Raw genomic sequence first — 16155 nt, 5'->3', positions numbered from 1 at the left:
AGAGAAGCTTGATACTTACTGACTACATAACATTTCTTCACGGCTAATCAAATCTATAGCAAACTCTAAATCATTTATATTCATATGTAGATCCAGCTGAACTCATGCAGAGTTTACCTACTACATTTGCGCTCTCACACCTTGTCAACACAGGCAGTGTTTAGAGAGTGAAGTGCACATCAGCACATTCATGCCGTCGCTACAGGCGACAGGAAGCAGCTTGACGCCTTGCCCTCACCAATACAGGGACCAACAAAGCACTTCAATCTTTCATCTCCTATGACTACCCCCCCACCTCCCAATCCATTTCTCCACACGATGACTCCTCATATCCTGAGTATCAGGCTACACTTATAGAAAGGAGGTGATGGTGAGTGGGAGCTTGATCAGAATCCCCAAAGGGTTTCATCAGCACCTTTCATGAGACGAGAGCCCAGAGACACACTCCTACCATGTGTGAAAATAAAAACCTTCTCAAGTGAGTCTGTGTCTAAATGCGTATCATCTTCAGTTCCTCTCTACTGTATATAATTCCCTTGCATATTTATATACTAAACTTCTTCTTCTTCTTCTTCTTTCGGGTGATCTGCCTCCTCCTCACCCTGTCCCTAATATCCTCTTCTGTCACACCAACGCTCTGCACGTCCTCCTTCTACTACATCCTTGAATCTTCTCTGTGGTCTTCCACTTTGCCTCCTGCCTGGTGGTTCCATATTCAACATATTGTGTCCAATATATCCACTATCACTCCCTTGCACCTGTGCAAACTATCTCAGCCTTGCCTCTCTAACTTTGTTTTCAAACCACTCGACCTGAGCTGTCCCTCTGATGCACTCATTTCCAAAGCTTGGCCTCCTGTCTTTTCATTAGTGCCACTGTCTCTAAACCAAACATCTACCATCAGACCATCCTTTTCACTGTTGCTTCTATCCATCACAAATCACAGCTGACACTCATCTCCAGTCACTCCACCATGCCAATACGCTCTTCTTCACCTCCCGTGTACATGGTCTGATTTGGATAGCTGACCTCACCTATTTAAACTCATCCACTTTCATTATTTCTACTCCTTGTAGCGTCACTGTTACATCCGTCTCTCTCTCTCTCATTCACACATATGTATTCTGTCTTGCGTCTACTACTTTTCATTCCTCTTCTCTCCAGAACATACCTCCACCTCTGCAGGCTCAGTTCCACCGTGCCACTACTCTCGTTACAAATTACAATTTCATCTGCAAACAATATAGTCCAAAGAGACTCCTGCCTGACTTCATCTATTAATCTGTCTATCACCAGTGCAACCGATCCGTGATGTATTCGCACCCCTAACTTGAACCCCTCTGTCCCTCCTCAATAATATGCTGATGATATCACAATGAAAGAAGCTGGTGTTGTTTCTGCTCTACATCACAGCACTCTAATCAAAAGAGACAACAGCTTGAAATCAAAGACAAAGCCGTTATCAATTAAACTGTAGCTGATGCCAAGCATCTTGATGAAACATTTTAGCAGCGCCAGTCTCATCTCTGATTATGAAATCAGACAGCTGGCCCAGTGATGGAAAGACGGTCAATGCTTTGTGTACGCGAATGTGAACGTGCATGAAAAATGTGTACAAAGGAGGTGCAGCGTGCAAAGGGCTCCAATCATGAAACCCAAGTATAGCTGGAGAGAGTTGTGACACACTACAGCCTCGGCCCAGCTGTCAGTGGCTTATCATGCGGCAGGGCGGAGAGGAGCAGCTCTGGTCCACTGCTGGGATTCAGGGGCCAGAAACACATTATCCAGAGTGATTTTTCAAAAGTGAACAAAAGCTCTACTCCTGTGAAAAGAGAGTTGTTACAGCAGCAACTGTAGCATCACAAACACTCAGATTCCCTGCTGTTTGTCAAAACAGTCCCATCGGGCGATTTCATGAGGCCAAAAATCACACAGGACACATCGCAGAGCATGAAAAGAAAGTGATATTTTATATTGTGACATAATAACGCAAAATAAATTCCTGAATAGTTTAATTTGACCTAAAGTTTATTTCCTTTTTGTTCTGCCCCTGTTATATTTATTTTAAGTATGACTCAATTTGTCTGGGGCCGTCCTAAAACCCGATGACACAAACTTTAACCCTTTTTTTCCACATAATGGGGATTTTCACCAGAGGAATCTCAGTTCTGCTAGACTGATAACCTAAGGCAGCAATGACGACACACATCATCATTCGGAGAACAAGCCTGGGCCTGAGGTTTCTATACTTTTGGGAATTTGCCTTTGCTTTGTTAACCTTGGCAACATACACTTTGGCAGCACATAAAGACAGAGAGAGCAAAATCATCAAACAGGGTTTCCCTTCTGTTTTCTAATGGGAAAATTAAAGCACATCAGAATAAATCAGTAAGTTCCCTAGATGTTTAAGCAACAAATCACCCACATTCTTTGCTGTAATCAGCACAAACACCACAATGAAAAATAAATGTGACATTGTCATGGCTGCTCCAAATCATTATCTATCATTAATGGATTTGGTGTTCTCTTTTTCTGATGCATTTGAGGCAGCAGAATATGCCTTTTGGACTAAATATAGATTGTAAATACGGAGCTGTAATCTGCACTCAGGAGCAAAATGAACAGCAATAAAAAAAAAGAGGCACAGCACTAACAGACGGCCTGAAAGTGATCCAACAGACTTGGGCAAAGAAATCTGAACAAAAAAAAAAAAAGAGAATTCATTGGCTTATTCAGTGCCTAAATCATTTCAGAACAATGAAACCTCTTGAAACATATTTAGGCGTTCCTGCCTCGGAGAATTCTACTATCATCTTTTCATCATCAATAAAAGCATTTTAATCTTTTTTTTTTAAGTATTTCGCTGGCTCAAGACTGCTAGATAACAGCGAATGTTTGATCCCCTCACAGATGAGCACAGGTTTTTCATCTGTTTGGTTAGTCGCAGCAGCTCTTTGCGGATATGCTTTCATTTAAGTCGTCTCTACGCTTCACACACACATTAAAGGAAAGCAAACTTGCACATACACCTCGTTATGCTGTGCTGAATAGAGAAGGCTGCTGCTGGGTGGTAAACATTGCAAATATAACTGCAATGCAGACTAGTGAGAAAATTATAACACAAAGTTAGCTGCTGACGACATAAGGGACCGGTAAGAGACGCAAATCACTCTCCAACTAAAATGATTAGTCTAAATCCATTCTGTAATTCAGTTTTTCAGCCCCAAAGTGCAGCAGCTGTGCCTCAGGAACAGCTCTGTAATCAAAGCCCAGATGTTTTATCACTAAATGCTTTTTCCATAACAATAAAACGACTTCACCTATTTTATTGTCTGCAGCACAGCTGGACTGTGAAGAAAACCGAACACCCTGAAACCCCTTTAAACTATCACTACAACGAGACCAGCTATGTAATTTGCTGAAGCTTAAAGCATACTTTATGAATATGATTCATACCAGTGGTCCCAAGGACAGAGGAATGTTATACCCCACAAGAAAGTATAGAAGAGACAGTTTCATTAATAGCAGGCTAGAAACGCTGCAAAACTGCAGAGTCATCTCCTGTGCGGTGATGGGGATATTATAGCATATAGCTATACTAACCTCACAACTGCATGTGAGTGCATGTTCTACACTTACTTTTGTTGTACTCTAGCACGCAATGGGGAGTAAGATAATCCCCCCCCCCAAGCCTGGAATTAGGAGGGGAGACAAAGAAGATGGAGTATGCACCCATTGTCACAAGAGATTACACACCGATAACATGGAAGTTATGTTGACAACATACATATCAGATGTTACTGCAGGTGAAAAATGGTTTGGAGGATTTATTAGGTCGAGGTATGCACGGTGACCTGAACTTATCTTGTTACACGAAGCAGAAATAACAAACAAAACACGCTTGTAGAGGTGGGCTCTGCAGACATGCACCCTATTGTCTCTTTCCATGTGAGAAAATGTGTTCCAGACAGAAAGTGATTCTATTTTTCTTTTCACTGCTGACCCATTTCACTAGAAATTATTGACTTACATACTCTATGCTTCTTACAGCGAACGAGTCTCATTAGTCAAATGAGGAAAACATGGACATTTTGTGCATGCCTGCAGAGTTTGACCTTAAAAATACGTTTCTTTTCCCAAACTATTAATGATCTTTTGCTGCCTTTTTGTAGCTCACTTAAATAAAAATAAAAAATAAAAATGCACTGAGCGCCTGGAATAAAAAACAAAGAGTACTACATTGTGTCTGTCATTAAGAACATTTGTGAGGTTGACTGACTGGCTGGAAGCAGACAGGGAATCAGCTCCATAAACAACTGCCTGGGAATGCGAGGGCTCGTGTGTGCTCAGGTAAGCTCACCTGAATGCAACTGAATCCCTAGGAGACAAGGGGAGAGCTGGAGTCCATCAAAACACAACAATTAACTGAGTTAGAATAACAAGGGCAGCACACATACAGGCACACAGATACAACCCCCTCTCCGAAAAAATCGACATTCCATTTGGGCAACAGTTTCTTCAAAACAGCAGACATCTCTACAAGTTAAAATGTGTGAATTTAGTCATTTGGAATGATTAATTTAAAGCTCTGACAAGGATGACAAAAAATTATACACAAGCATCACTGGTAACATTCATCCTGTGGTCTCCTTTTTGGCAAAAACACCTTAAATGCAGCTTTAAAAGCCGGCAGTATCAACTTTAAGATGCTAAAGAAATTCAAGAGGAAAATAAATCAGATAAAAAAAATGCACAAATCATTTGTAGACCACTGCACATAAAATGCAGCATGATTTGAAAGTAAATTCAATATTATTCTGTTTTTTATACACTAACAGGATTAAAAGTTGTACTTTGTAAGAAACTCTATTCACTAATTAAAAATGCTAAGCACTTTGGGATGTGGCCCAGTTGTTTTTACTTGTAGTAAAAAGCCCATCTCCTCTCTTTATGTGGCCGAGTTAATCAAGTGAAACCGCCTAAATTGCACAAACATAATTAATCAAGGTAAACAAAATATCTGCCTGCTTAAAGCACAGGTCATTACTTTAGTCGATACTCTAATACAACTGTGCTACACAATGGATGAGAGCGAGTCAGGTCTAGCACAGTTTCACATTTGGGCTCTGAACTCACCATTTACAATTAGAAACATGTAGAAGTCAGAAAATACATTGTTGCAAAGAGGAACTGACGCTCTGGCAGCTCAGATTAAAATCCAACACTGTACCCTGGTTAACAAGACAACCCATCTATTAGGAAAACTATGATGTCAGCTTCTACAATTAAAGCAAGCTTGTGGTTAGAAGTGAGACTGCCATAAGTATTTAGATGGAGCACAATGAATGGCTTTGCACTTTCCATTCATCCTCCTTTGTGAGAATACATGCCGGGAGTAAATTAGCGTACTGCCCTGTAATAAGTGCAGACAGTCACTTTATGTTTGGACTGACAATGGAACCAGAAGAAATCCTATAGGCCTTTGTGTGGTGTACTAAAACCCAATACATGACCTCACCTGGAAGAGGGAAAAACAGTAAATAAATAAATCCAATAGCTTTGCACATGTGCTGTTTAAACAATGACCAGCACGCTTAAGCACACAAATTATGGTAATCAGAAGTCAGCAGCAGGCGCATACTCGAAAATGTGACTACATTCACAGTTCGTCACAACTATTGGCATAAACCCGTGGAATCTCACTGAACAGCTGCAACATGAAAAGCAACTTTTCACACTCATAGCATTGCCAAGTGCATTTGGTAAATTTCCCAATGAACTTGAAGCGAGAAAGAGAATGTTTTCCACTGCTGAACATGACATAGTGCAGCTGTGTGCCAGTGTACGGCATTCAGCTCCTCCACAACACGGCTGTTCAAAGAGCTGCAGGCTCTGTCTAGGGATTTAGGGCAGCCACCAGCCCAGCTTAAATCTTATTAAAAAAAAAAAATCTTCACTGATTGCCTCAAAAACTGCACTGCAGTACGTGGTGAGTCCTTATGGATCGGCCATCCAATGAGATCATTCATCAATTTGTTAAGCTCTTTAGGTGCCACTATAAAGTACAATTTTCATATCAAAGAATGACATTTTAGAGAGTTGCACTGTATCTGATAGTTGCCATTTTATGCTTTGTTTTGTTTGAGGACATAACTATGATTGAGGACGGAATAAGACAAAAGCTGTTTTGAAGTCTCGCAGTGAGCGCTGAAAGGAGTGAATCTAATTGCCAGTCTGGAAGATAAACTACCAGTGTGGGGATATGTGTGTCATCAAGCATCAAGCAAGGTACACAGAGAAAGAAAGTGACAAAGAGGGAGAGAGGCCCACAGAGATCCATTAAAACAAAACAAAAAAAGAAAGCCCAAGTGAGACAATAATAAGGGACTGAGCCCTCACTCAGCAACAAAAAAATCTGCATGGGCTCAACTGCTGATATTCAGTACCAGCTCCTGCATTTGAGTCATCTCTTATTAGCGCCCCATCCACCTGTTGAGATTGATTTTAACCTGTCAAATATCAAACCGAAGGCACGGAAAATGAGAAATGAGAATGGGAGCTCGCCGAGGTGCTTGTGGGAAAAGAGGGCCCCTATTAGAGCCGTCCTTTGTGCTCACTCATCACAGCTGAAGGATAGCAGAAAGGACACACTGTCAGGCACACTGCTTCTGCTAATCGGCAACACCGGCATGATTGCCTCAAACCATTCACAGAGCCTGCGTCTGATTACATATCTACAGCTCTACTAATTAGTAACTGGCTAAATCAATCATTACTTTCTAAAAAATAATGAGCGACTACATTAGGTGCTAAAAGACTGACCTACCTATGGCATCATTTGCAGTAGGACAAACTAATGAATATACTAATAAATATTTGAATAAAATTTTAATAGGCGTAAAAGATCTAACATTCCTTTTTTCTCCGAAATGCTGGTGGAATGAAATTCACCAGAGCATAAACAAAAGCTACCCAGAAACAATACATCTTTCCTTCTATTTCACTGCATGCCTGTTATCTCACTTACTTAAGCTGAAATAATGGAAATCTCTGCAATCTTTGCAGATGCCTTTTGATTTGTAATTCTGCCTAATTAGGCACATTGTTGAGTGGATTCAAGCCTTACCCTTCTTAGAGAAATCTGAATTTATTAAACAGCAACAGCGTGACAAATTCACTGTAACGTCCTCAAACGTGAGCGTGTCACAGACTCATTTCAAATTTAACGGCTATCACTCAATATAACTCCAAGAGTGGATGTTTAAATTGAGGAACTTACCGCTGTCCTCAATGGAGAAATGAAAGATGTCGTTTGTCGCGTTGTCCCCATCCCTCAGAATATAGCATATGCTCATGTCGTCAATTTCAGCTGAAAAAGAGCACATTTACATAAGTACAAGAAAAATCCTGCTCACAAAATTTTGCATCAGCTATTTGGCAAAAACAACTAACAAAATATGTTCAGTTTGTTCCTATCTACTTGTCAGTGTCTTTGTGCCTGTGTGCCTAAATGTGCACGCTGACAGCACCAGGGGAATCTGAGCAAAAAGAACTGCCTGAAAGGGCTGTAAACAAATAAGACTCTTGAATGATGCCGGACATTAAGACCAGCTTGACTCGTGGGATGCCATCACAGCAGTCTGTCTGCTTGCCATCTTGATAGCGTGGTGCTAGACAAGCTTCCTTATAGCACTAAAAACTGCAAAGTTTCCACTTGCTGCGTTCAATATTTTATGTCAGAATATCTCCCTTCAAAGGGACAGATGCATACAAATGTGTAGCCTAAACTTTCAAATGCCCAGGAGATAGTGTCTTTATTTACTGCCTGTTTACTCTTGTGAGAACTCTTGAAATATTGAACAGGCCTCTAGGGGAAAGCATCTCACAGTGGCTTAGTAAATAAAAGCAGGGAATACGTGGATATTGACTGTGGCTGCTATCCTGATATTTACCATTACCAAGACACCCCTCTGGTCTGTTTGAAATGTAACTTCTGTACTGCACCATGTTATTTACAAAGCCAGTGATTTGCTGGGAGCTAGAATACCACATCTCTCTCCCTCTGACATGTTTGCATGTTCACATTGTTTATCATCACGTCTGTAATTCTCTTGTCTACTGTTATATTCCTCTGGTAAAGCACAAACCACCCTAAGTTTCCTCCAAAGTGAAATGTTTTAGGCACTGTTTGAAAAATGCTCTCCTCCAGAGCGAACTAGTCAGCCTGAGGCACTAGCATACTTCTTTCTGTAAACAGGTGCTCTCTAGAGTGAAAACAAAAAGTTTATGATTTTTAAGACCATTGGAGTAAGGCCATTTAAAAGTCTAAGTAAGAGCAGGGTAAGATTAAATTCACATCAGACTGCTCCGAATATTTTGAAAAGTCTTCTATGTGAGTTTTACTGCAGCAGATTGCAAATCCATCAGAATGTCACAGGACTGAAAAGTTTTAAAGAGCAGCCTTCTTACCTTGCGTGAAGCTGTTGATAGTTGCATTTCCTCTGGCGTGGTTGATAAGGTAGCCATGTTTTGGGGCTACAGTAATCCTAAAGGTCACAGAGTCCTGAATGCTGTCTCTGTCCTCTGCTTTCAGGGTCTTACTAGTGATCACAAAGCCTAAGTGGCCTGTCTCCAAAACCCGCAGTGTTGGAGCACCTTTATTAACCAGAACCTGTGGTACACCATTATCCACGGAGAGGATGGTAATCTTCATCATTTGAGGCTTTCGGGTCTCAAATACAGTATCGGGGAAGACATAGAAGTCTGTGTGAGTGCCATCGGTGACAGTGAAGGAGAAACTGTCCTCTGTACTCTCTGTGCCATCGTGCCTGTAGCTGATCAAGTTCTCATTCAAGTCCTGCTTTGTGAATGAGGTGACAGGCCGGGTGTTGTTAAAGAGCAGGCGACCATGAACTGGAATCTGAGTGACTGTGAATTTCAAGAGACGGTCAACGGTGTCCCTGTCTTCAACTGTTAGCTCAAAAGGTGTGATGAGTTTGTTTTCTCCCTCAGTCACTGCCAGACTGTGTACCGTCAGTACAGGCTTTTTATTATCCACATCAGCGATGGAGATGCGGAAAGTGCGGAACACGGGATTATAGCCATCAGTCACTTCAAATTCAAAGCTATCCATTTTCACTTCGTCATCCGATGTGTGAATGTAGTAGATTTTGTTGCCAGCCAGCTGGAGCTGTGTAAAGGATGAGATGGGCATCCCAGGTGTGTCTGTGCACTCCAGGTGTCCTCTGACTGGTGCTCGGGTGATTGTGAAAACTAAGTGTTCATCTGGGCTGTTGAGGTCACTGGTACTGAGGAGGTCTGTTGTCAAAGTAACCCTGCCACCCTCTTTAAGAGATACACCTTTACTGACCACATCAGGGAAAACCATGTCTATGCTGCCGATTGTAACATAGAAGTATCTGTCAATCAAAGGGTTGATGCCATCAGTCACATCAAACTTGATGAGGTCTCGAATTCCCTCTTGTCCATTGTGGATGTACACAATCAGACCCTGATCCACCTCGCTTTGTGTAATATTCATTCCAACTGTGATATTTTGCAACGTCCCCGAAGGCGTCGCTCTTTGCAAATACCCTTGACCGGGTCCGTATCGAATTATATATGTTAGCGTGCTATCCTCAGAGTCCAGATCAGTAGCTTTTAAAACATCGCTGTTAATGACTTTCACATCACCTATCTCTATTTCAAGGCCATCATTGATTGCCATCCTTGGGGTTTCGTCGTCCACAGGGATAATCATAACAATGACTGTTTTCTCCACACTGAACTTTCCATCTGTAAGAACAATATCAAAGCTGTCCTCTGTGGTCTCTGAGTCATCATGCTCATACACGTAGCTGGAGGCCTCCCTGATCTGATCCAAGGTAAAGTTAGACACAGGGACGGTGCCAGTAGTGAGCTGATTGAGAATAAATCCATGCTTGGGGGGTTTGGTGATGATGAATGTCAGCTGATCAGAGGGGAGATCAGCATCAGCACCATTCAGAATGGGAGTGTCAATAACTATGTTCATGCCCTCCATAACCACAAACTCTCTCATGTAAATCTCTGGCTTTTCATCATTAGAGGGGATTATGGAGATGGGGAAAAAGTGCCTTTCAGAGAAATTGATGCCATCAGAGCATCTGAATGTAAACCTGTCTTCTACTGGCTCGACTCCTTTGTGAATGCTTTGAACATAATAAATGTGATTCTGTTTGATGTCCTTGATGGTGAAAGCACTAATAGCTGTTCCAGACCTGGATTTCTCTGAGCCTGGGGCTGGGGAAATATTTTCCACATACCCTGAAGTCGGCTGTACGATGATTGTACATAGAAGGTCATCGCTGGGGGTGTCGACATCATCTGCGCTTATGTGGAGAATCTGAATGGCATGCTTCTCTCCCTCAACAACAGTGAACTGCGGCCCCACAAAGACCTCTGGAGCCTGGCTGTCCAGAGGAAGAATGGTGACATGCACTCTGACACCTGTGATCTTATTTCCTCCCACAGTCCACTCATCAGACATGTCTGTCAAAGTGAGATTGAAAAAGTCCTCCTTTGTGCTTGAGCCTATCTCCCCACTTGTGTGAGCATAGACCACAAAGCCATTAATAATATCAGCTTGGGTGAATGTGCCCGATGAAACACCTCTAACCAGGATTTCACCCAATGACGGCGGGTCTTCAACTATGAAGGTTAATCTGAGGTCATCTGTGTCCTCATCTCTTCCTTGAATGACATTACTTGTGATTTCTGTTGCTCCATTTTCCAGTACATCTATGTAGGAGCCAATTGTGCCAGCAGGAAGACTTATAGTTGGAGCCTCATCATCAATTGGCTTCACATTGATCTTTATAGTAATCGGGACTATGTGCACCCCATCGCTGACATCTATTTGTATGGAATCCACTGTTGATTCATCTCCATTATGAATGTATGAAATTAGGCCATTTGCAATATCCTCTAGACTGAAAGCATTTCCTTTGGTCATATCAATGAATGTAAACTGGACCTGACCATGCAGTGGTGGCTGAGTTAAGGTGAAGGTTATCATTTTCTTTTCCGTGTCTGTGTCAGAGGTGTCCAGCTCAGCACTCGTAAGGATATGTCTGCCACGCTCAAGCACAGTAAATCCAGAGTTCTTTATTTGAGGCGGCTTGTTGTCCACAGGCTTTAAAAATATAGTGAAAACCCCTTCTACAGTATTCCCAGAAACATCCTCAACAGTGTATCTAAACTGCAAAACATGAGTGGTAATTCCAAGCTCAAGATCAGGTGGTTTGTAAGCTATTTTGTGGTGATTGATTTGAGCCTGAGTGAAAGTTGTGACTTCAGTGTTTGGATTTTCAGTCAATACCAAAGCTCCCAGTACAACAGGGCTGTTCTCATCTGTGTCTGTCGGTGGCTGCACGATTGTATATTTGAGATCACGATCGTCTGAATCGAGGTCAGTGTAACGGAGGAATTTCTTTCGGAAGTAAGTAAGCTGATACTCATGCACAGTCATTTGCAGCGTCGCCCCAGGGTACAGTTCAGGTGGAAGGTCATCAACAGGGAGAATTTTGATGACAAATGAGCTTTGACCTGATTGATTTGGTGGGTCATTGTCATCTTGAACCGTAAACACAAACTGATCCATGACTGTGCTGGTACTGTGAGGTCCAATGTGCTTGTAAAACAGTTTACCATCAGTAATATCCTGCTGCAGCCATTCAGTCACTACTTTCTCATACATTTCGTCCTCTGTATTAAACTTCCAGGTTGATGGGTCTTCTGGGGCCTCAGACTGACGCAGCATCACCTGTCCCAGTGTGGAAAAAGGAGGCTCGATTGTGAATTTAATTGTGGAATCTTCTGAGTCGATGTCTGCTGCACTGAGCATAAGCGAGGTGATAGGCATCATTTGGTTTTTGAATAAAACCAAACCAGTGTTGGCATTTATAATGGGAGGCTCGTCATCTGTCGGCACAACAGTAATAGGAAACAGAAACTCCACCTCATTTGTGCCATCTGTCATTCTGAAAACAATATTATCACTGTACGTGTCACTGCCATCATGTTGATAAATTACTACACCAGCATCAAGGTCAGCTGGGGTGAAAAATTTCCTCCTGGAGCCCAGAACAGTCAATTCACCATGCCTCAGGCCATCAATAACAGTCATTTTGACTTTCTCTAAATTATCCTCATCACTGATTTCCAGATTCTGTGAACTGGACAGAGGCCTGGACTGACCCTCATACAGCAATTGTCCAGTATTCCTAGTAACCACAGGGGCCAGCGTGTTCATAGGCTTTACAACAATCATGAAAGCAAAAGGATCTGACACAGCTCCCTCTCCATCCACAACCTCAAACTCAATCTGGAAAATCCTCTCAGTGTCCGAATCCACAGCAGGGGGCTTGTAGGCAATTTTCAGCTCTTTGAGGTCTCCTTGGTAAAATGAGGTTATTGGCAAATTCCTATCATCAGTGCTTACTATGTAGCCTTCCTCAAAGGACAGGGGAGATGTAATATTGAAGATTAATTCATCAGGATTAGACTCAACATCCTCTGCAGCCAGCATATCCGTGGTTATTGCTGTCATTACAAACTGATCTACTTCCATCATCATCATGGCAACAAAGCTGGGTTTAGGAGGTATGTTGTCTTCACCCTCTTTGATTCTGACCAGAATCTGGAAAAATTCCTGCTTGAGCAAATTGCCTTCTTTATCATGTAATTCCACAACCATCGGAATGTAATCTCTGTTAGGTGACTTCAAAGCGAAAGTGTGCTGATAACGGGTGTTCATTTTAATAAACTCATCACAGTCCACCATTGTTCCGAGGCTCTCTTCATCCACAAGTTTTCCATACCTGGGCAGCACATTGCCACTGGAGAGGGAAGCTATTTTGCACTGATGCGCACTTCTATCATAGGTGAATTCTAAAATTTTCTTATCGATGGGATTACTTGTGCCGAGCAGTTTTTCAACAGTGAGCGGCATGTTTTTCGTCAGCACCTCCAGCTGTGTAAAAATAACCTCCACCTCCATCATAAAAGGTATTATAATTGTATCCGTTTGCGTGTCGTACCTGAGTTGTAACCTCACTCTATCCTTCGGGGGACTCCGAGAGCCAAAGTGAGAATACTTCACGTCATTGGGACCAAATTCACACGGAAACTTTTTCGGAGACAGGTGTCCAGGCCTTTGAGACAAAGGATCGTTGTCTAGGACTGTTATACTGCATCTATCACCGGGCTGAACTTGGATAACCAAATCGTTGATGGGATCAATGAAGACTGATCTCCCGAAAGGCACGCGTATCCCATTATTGGCAACCAATATCGTGTCTTCTGACAGCTCAGCCCTCAAAGCGTATGATAATCCATAGCTGTCAAAAACCTGTGCAACCACATCACCTGTCAGAATCACTGCGAGCAGAATCAGAGCGGCGCCAGTCCCGTGCAGATGCGGGTGAATAATCCAAGCCATTTGTAGAGTGGAACTGCAGAGGAAACACCTTCAACTTTGTGCATGCAACCTTGTAAACCGCGTACCTCGGTTAAAGTTGCAAGAGTACAAAATCGGAGTTGGATAATATCACGCACCTGTGAGCACTGAGGTGCACCATTCTCTCACAGTAGCTGTGCACTGATAGCCCAAACTTCATACTCCTGCCTAGCTGGAGTAAGGAGAGCCACGCCCTCCACTCAGCCAATTGGTCGATATCTCTCCTCCGGAACGCGTTTTAAATGGACGTGGTTTGTGTCATTCTGGGTGGAAAAAGAATGTCGCGTCGGATAAACGCTCAGTTTCATTTAGTAAAAGAATGTGGTGCTATTTATGTATTAGACGTGACTTTGCGTATGTCCCCAGCAGAACTTGCAATAAGATATGTGAGCAAGTTACTTCGTTTAAACACGCCAAAAGCAGACTAGCGGTCTTTATTAAATATACATTCAAATATAGTTGAATTACTCCAAAAATATCCACATTAATAAGGGAATGAGAAGTCCAGCTGTATCAATGTGAGTGCAGAAGAGCTTTGTCTCCCTCTCCTGGGTTGCGCTGGAGTGAATATGCTCTGCACGTCTTCATTACCCTCCAAACTCACATTTTTTAATACTCCCTGTGTTTGTTTGTTTTTAATCCATTTCGGAAAATTTGGTCTATGATTATATTAATATCTCGTGCAATTTGCAATTTGCAGGATTAACTGTCTTAATGTTTTCTGTTTTATTTAAGAAGTCACTGTTTTTGTCACTAGCGATTCAAATTATGCTTTGAAGGCAGTCCTCAAGTTTTTTTTTTAACCCTGCTCACAATCCACTTCTAATGGGATCAAAAGTTCTATTTATCCAAATCATGTGGGAACATTGTCCTGCTTCTTGCTAGGGCAATCTAATCGCAGAGGTCCTCCAGATGTCAGGTGCTTTCCCCAGCAGAGCACTTTCCTCTGACAAGCTGACAAGCCCAGTCATGAACCTCTCTCTGTACCACTTACCTGGAGAACCAGTGTTGATGAAAAGAACACCCACAAAGATACTGCACTACACAGCAGGGCAGGACAGAATGACTGAATTTTATTCCAAGTAGGGTTGATTTTGGTGCCATGAGCACTGCTGCACAGTCAGATAAGAATTACAAATCTGGTAGATTAAGAAATTTGTCTGGTAGAATCAGACATACGTCCAAAGGGGAGTGTATGGAAAAGAAAAAAAAAAAAGAAAAATCTTGAACATGTGTGGTATTTTACTGTTCTCACATTCAATTAAAATGTCAGCAAGACAGATTTCTACAACACAGCCGTGGTATTCATTGAGCCCACCTGCAGGAATAGCTGCTCATCTGTGTATATAGTATGTATACAGATACCTAAGATTCCCTGTAAATAGGCAGCAACTCTAGAGCTTTACAGTGCCTGGAAAAATCTGACTTCATTTGCGTTCCCTCTCTTTTGATCCCCTTTAGATGATTTTTCATTCCATCCACAAGCTTGTGGACGCACACATTGTGTCTGCACTTACCAATGGTTATGCATTAATGACACACAAACCATCTTGCAGCTGGCATGTGTTGAAATCAGTACACAGTAGCTGCCATAACAAACGTTGCACTTGAGTTGCACTGGACACTGTTGACAGGGTCCAATTATAAATCTAGCCCAGCAAACTGCAAGGCAAAGCTCCCAGTCCTTGACAGCTCCCAGTTACAAGAGAAAATGAAAAAGAAGATGAATAGGACTTTCTGACAGCAGCAATGGCAGAGAAGGTATTGGATCATATCCAAACCTTCAGGCTTATTTTGGGGAAGTTTGATGATATTCTGTCATATCACATTTATATCAAATTTATTGAAAATGACCAATCATTCTTAGTAGATAGAACTGTCAGTCCATGCAGCAACTGAAGACTGTAATCATGCTCCTGATGTGCAGAGGATTTATTGCTGGGTAGTAACACATGGCCCAGGTGGGACTGAGGTTTAAAAATTGCACTTCGGCTCAATTTCACATACCACTTGTGTTTATCAAAGTAGGAGCTGATTTCAGGTTGCTCAAGTTTTCACACTGCTGACAGCTGACAACAAAAGTTTCCAGGCTCTTTGTTCGGGAGTTCGACTACTCTTTGTTTGTCGCTGTTAACACTCAAACCTTGGTTTACTTTGTTTCGAGACAACTTTGGTGACAGCTAACTACACTTCTACCAGCCGTCCAAAGACAGTGTCTATGTAGAACAAAAAGATACATATATTTACACTAGGTGGATCATATATCCAAAAATGCCATGTTTTTGCTTGTTGTTTACTGAAAACCTAGCTTCCAGTTTCCTCTCAGCTGGATGCCCTCCCAACAGGCTAAATACTGGAAGACTTGTATTCCCTCCTGTCAGAAACAACACTGTTATTTTAACCATTTTCACAGAGATATACATCATGTAAGGCGCCTTGAGCTCTGAGAAGTGACATCAAGTCAACCTGATACTTGGATAATGAGGCGCTGCAGGATGGACCATCTGTGCCTTCAGCCTGAGCTCAAATCTGGAGCCAAACAGACTCTTCACATTGTTTTGTTATGTGTGTATTCTGTCATTATTAACATTAACCACTATGTCTGGGATTAACATCATTTGAGATTTATACCCTTTAAATGTGGGTGGAATGCAACT

General features: G+C 42.1%; 1 protein-coding gene across 2 annotated transcripts in view; it reads right to left on the bottom strand.

Annotated features, from left to right (window-relative positions):
• frem2b (FRAS1 related extracellular matrix 2b) overlaps positions 1 to 13671 on the bottom strand; it is a 49424-nt gene extending 35753 nt beyond the window's left edge. For both annotated transcript variants that reach the window (XM_042219663.1, XM_005926465.3), the window contains exons 1-2: positions 8470 to 13671; positions 7280 to 7369 (exon numbers count right to left, since the gene is read on the bottom strand). In XM_042219663.1, the coding sequence (XP_042075597.1) occupies positions 7280 to 7369; positions 8470 to 13480 (5101 nt within the window). In that variant the 5' untranslated portion in view covers positions 13481 to 13671. The remainder of the gene's footprint in view (positions 1 to 7279; positions 7370 to 8469) is intronic.
• Positions 13672 to 16155: the final 2484 nt, after the last annotated feature.

Source organism: Haplochromis burtoni, unplaced genomic scaffold, assembly GCF_018398535.1.
Source record: "Haplochromis burtoni strain Fernald_Lab_line unplaced genomic scaffold, NCSU_Asbu1 Contig_36, whole genome shotgun sequence".
Classification (NCBI taxonomy): Eukaryota; Metazoa; Chordata; class Actinopteri; order Cichliformes; family Cichlidae; genus Haplochromis; species Haplochromis burtoni.
This window is presented reverse-complemented; position numbering and strand designations above follow the sequence as displayed.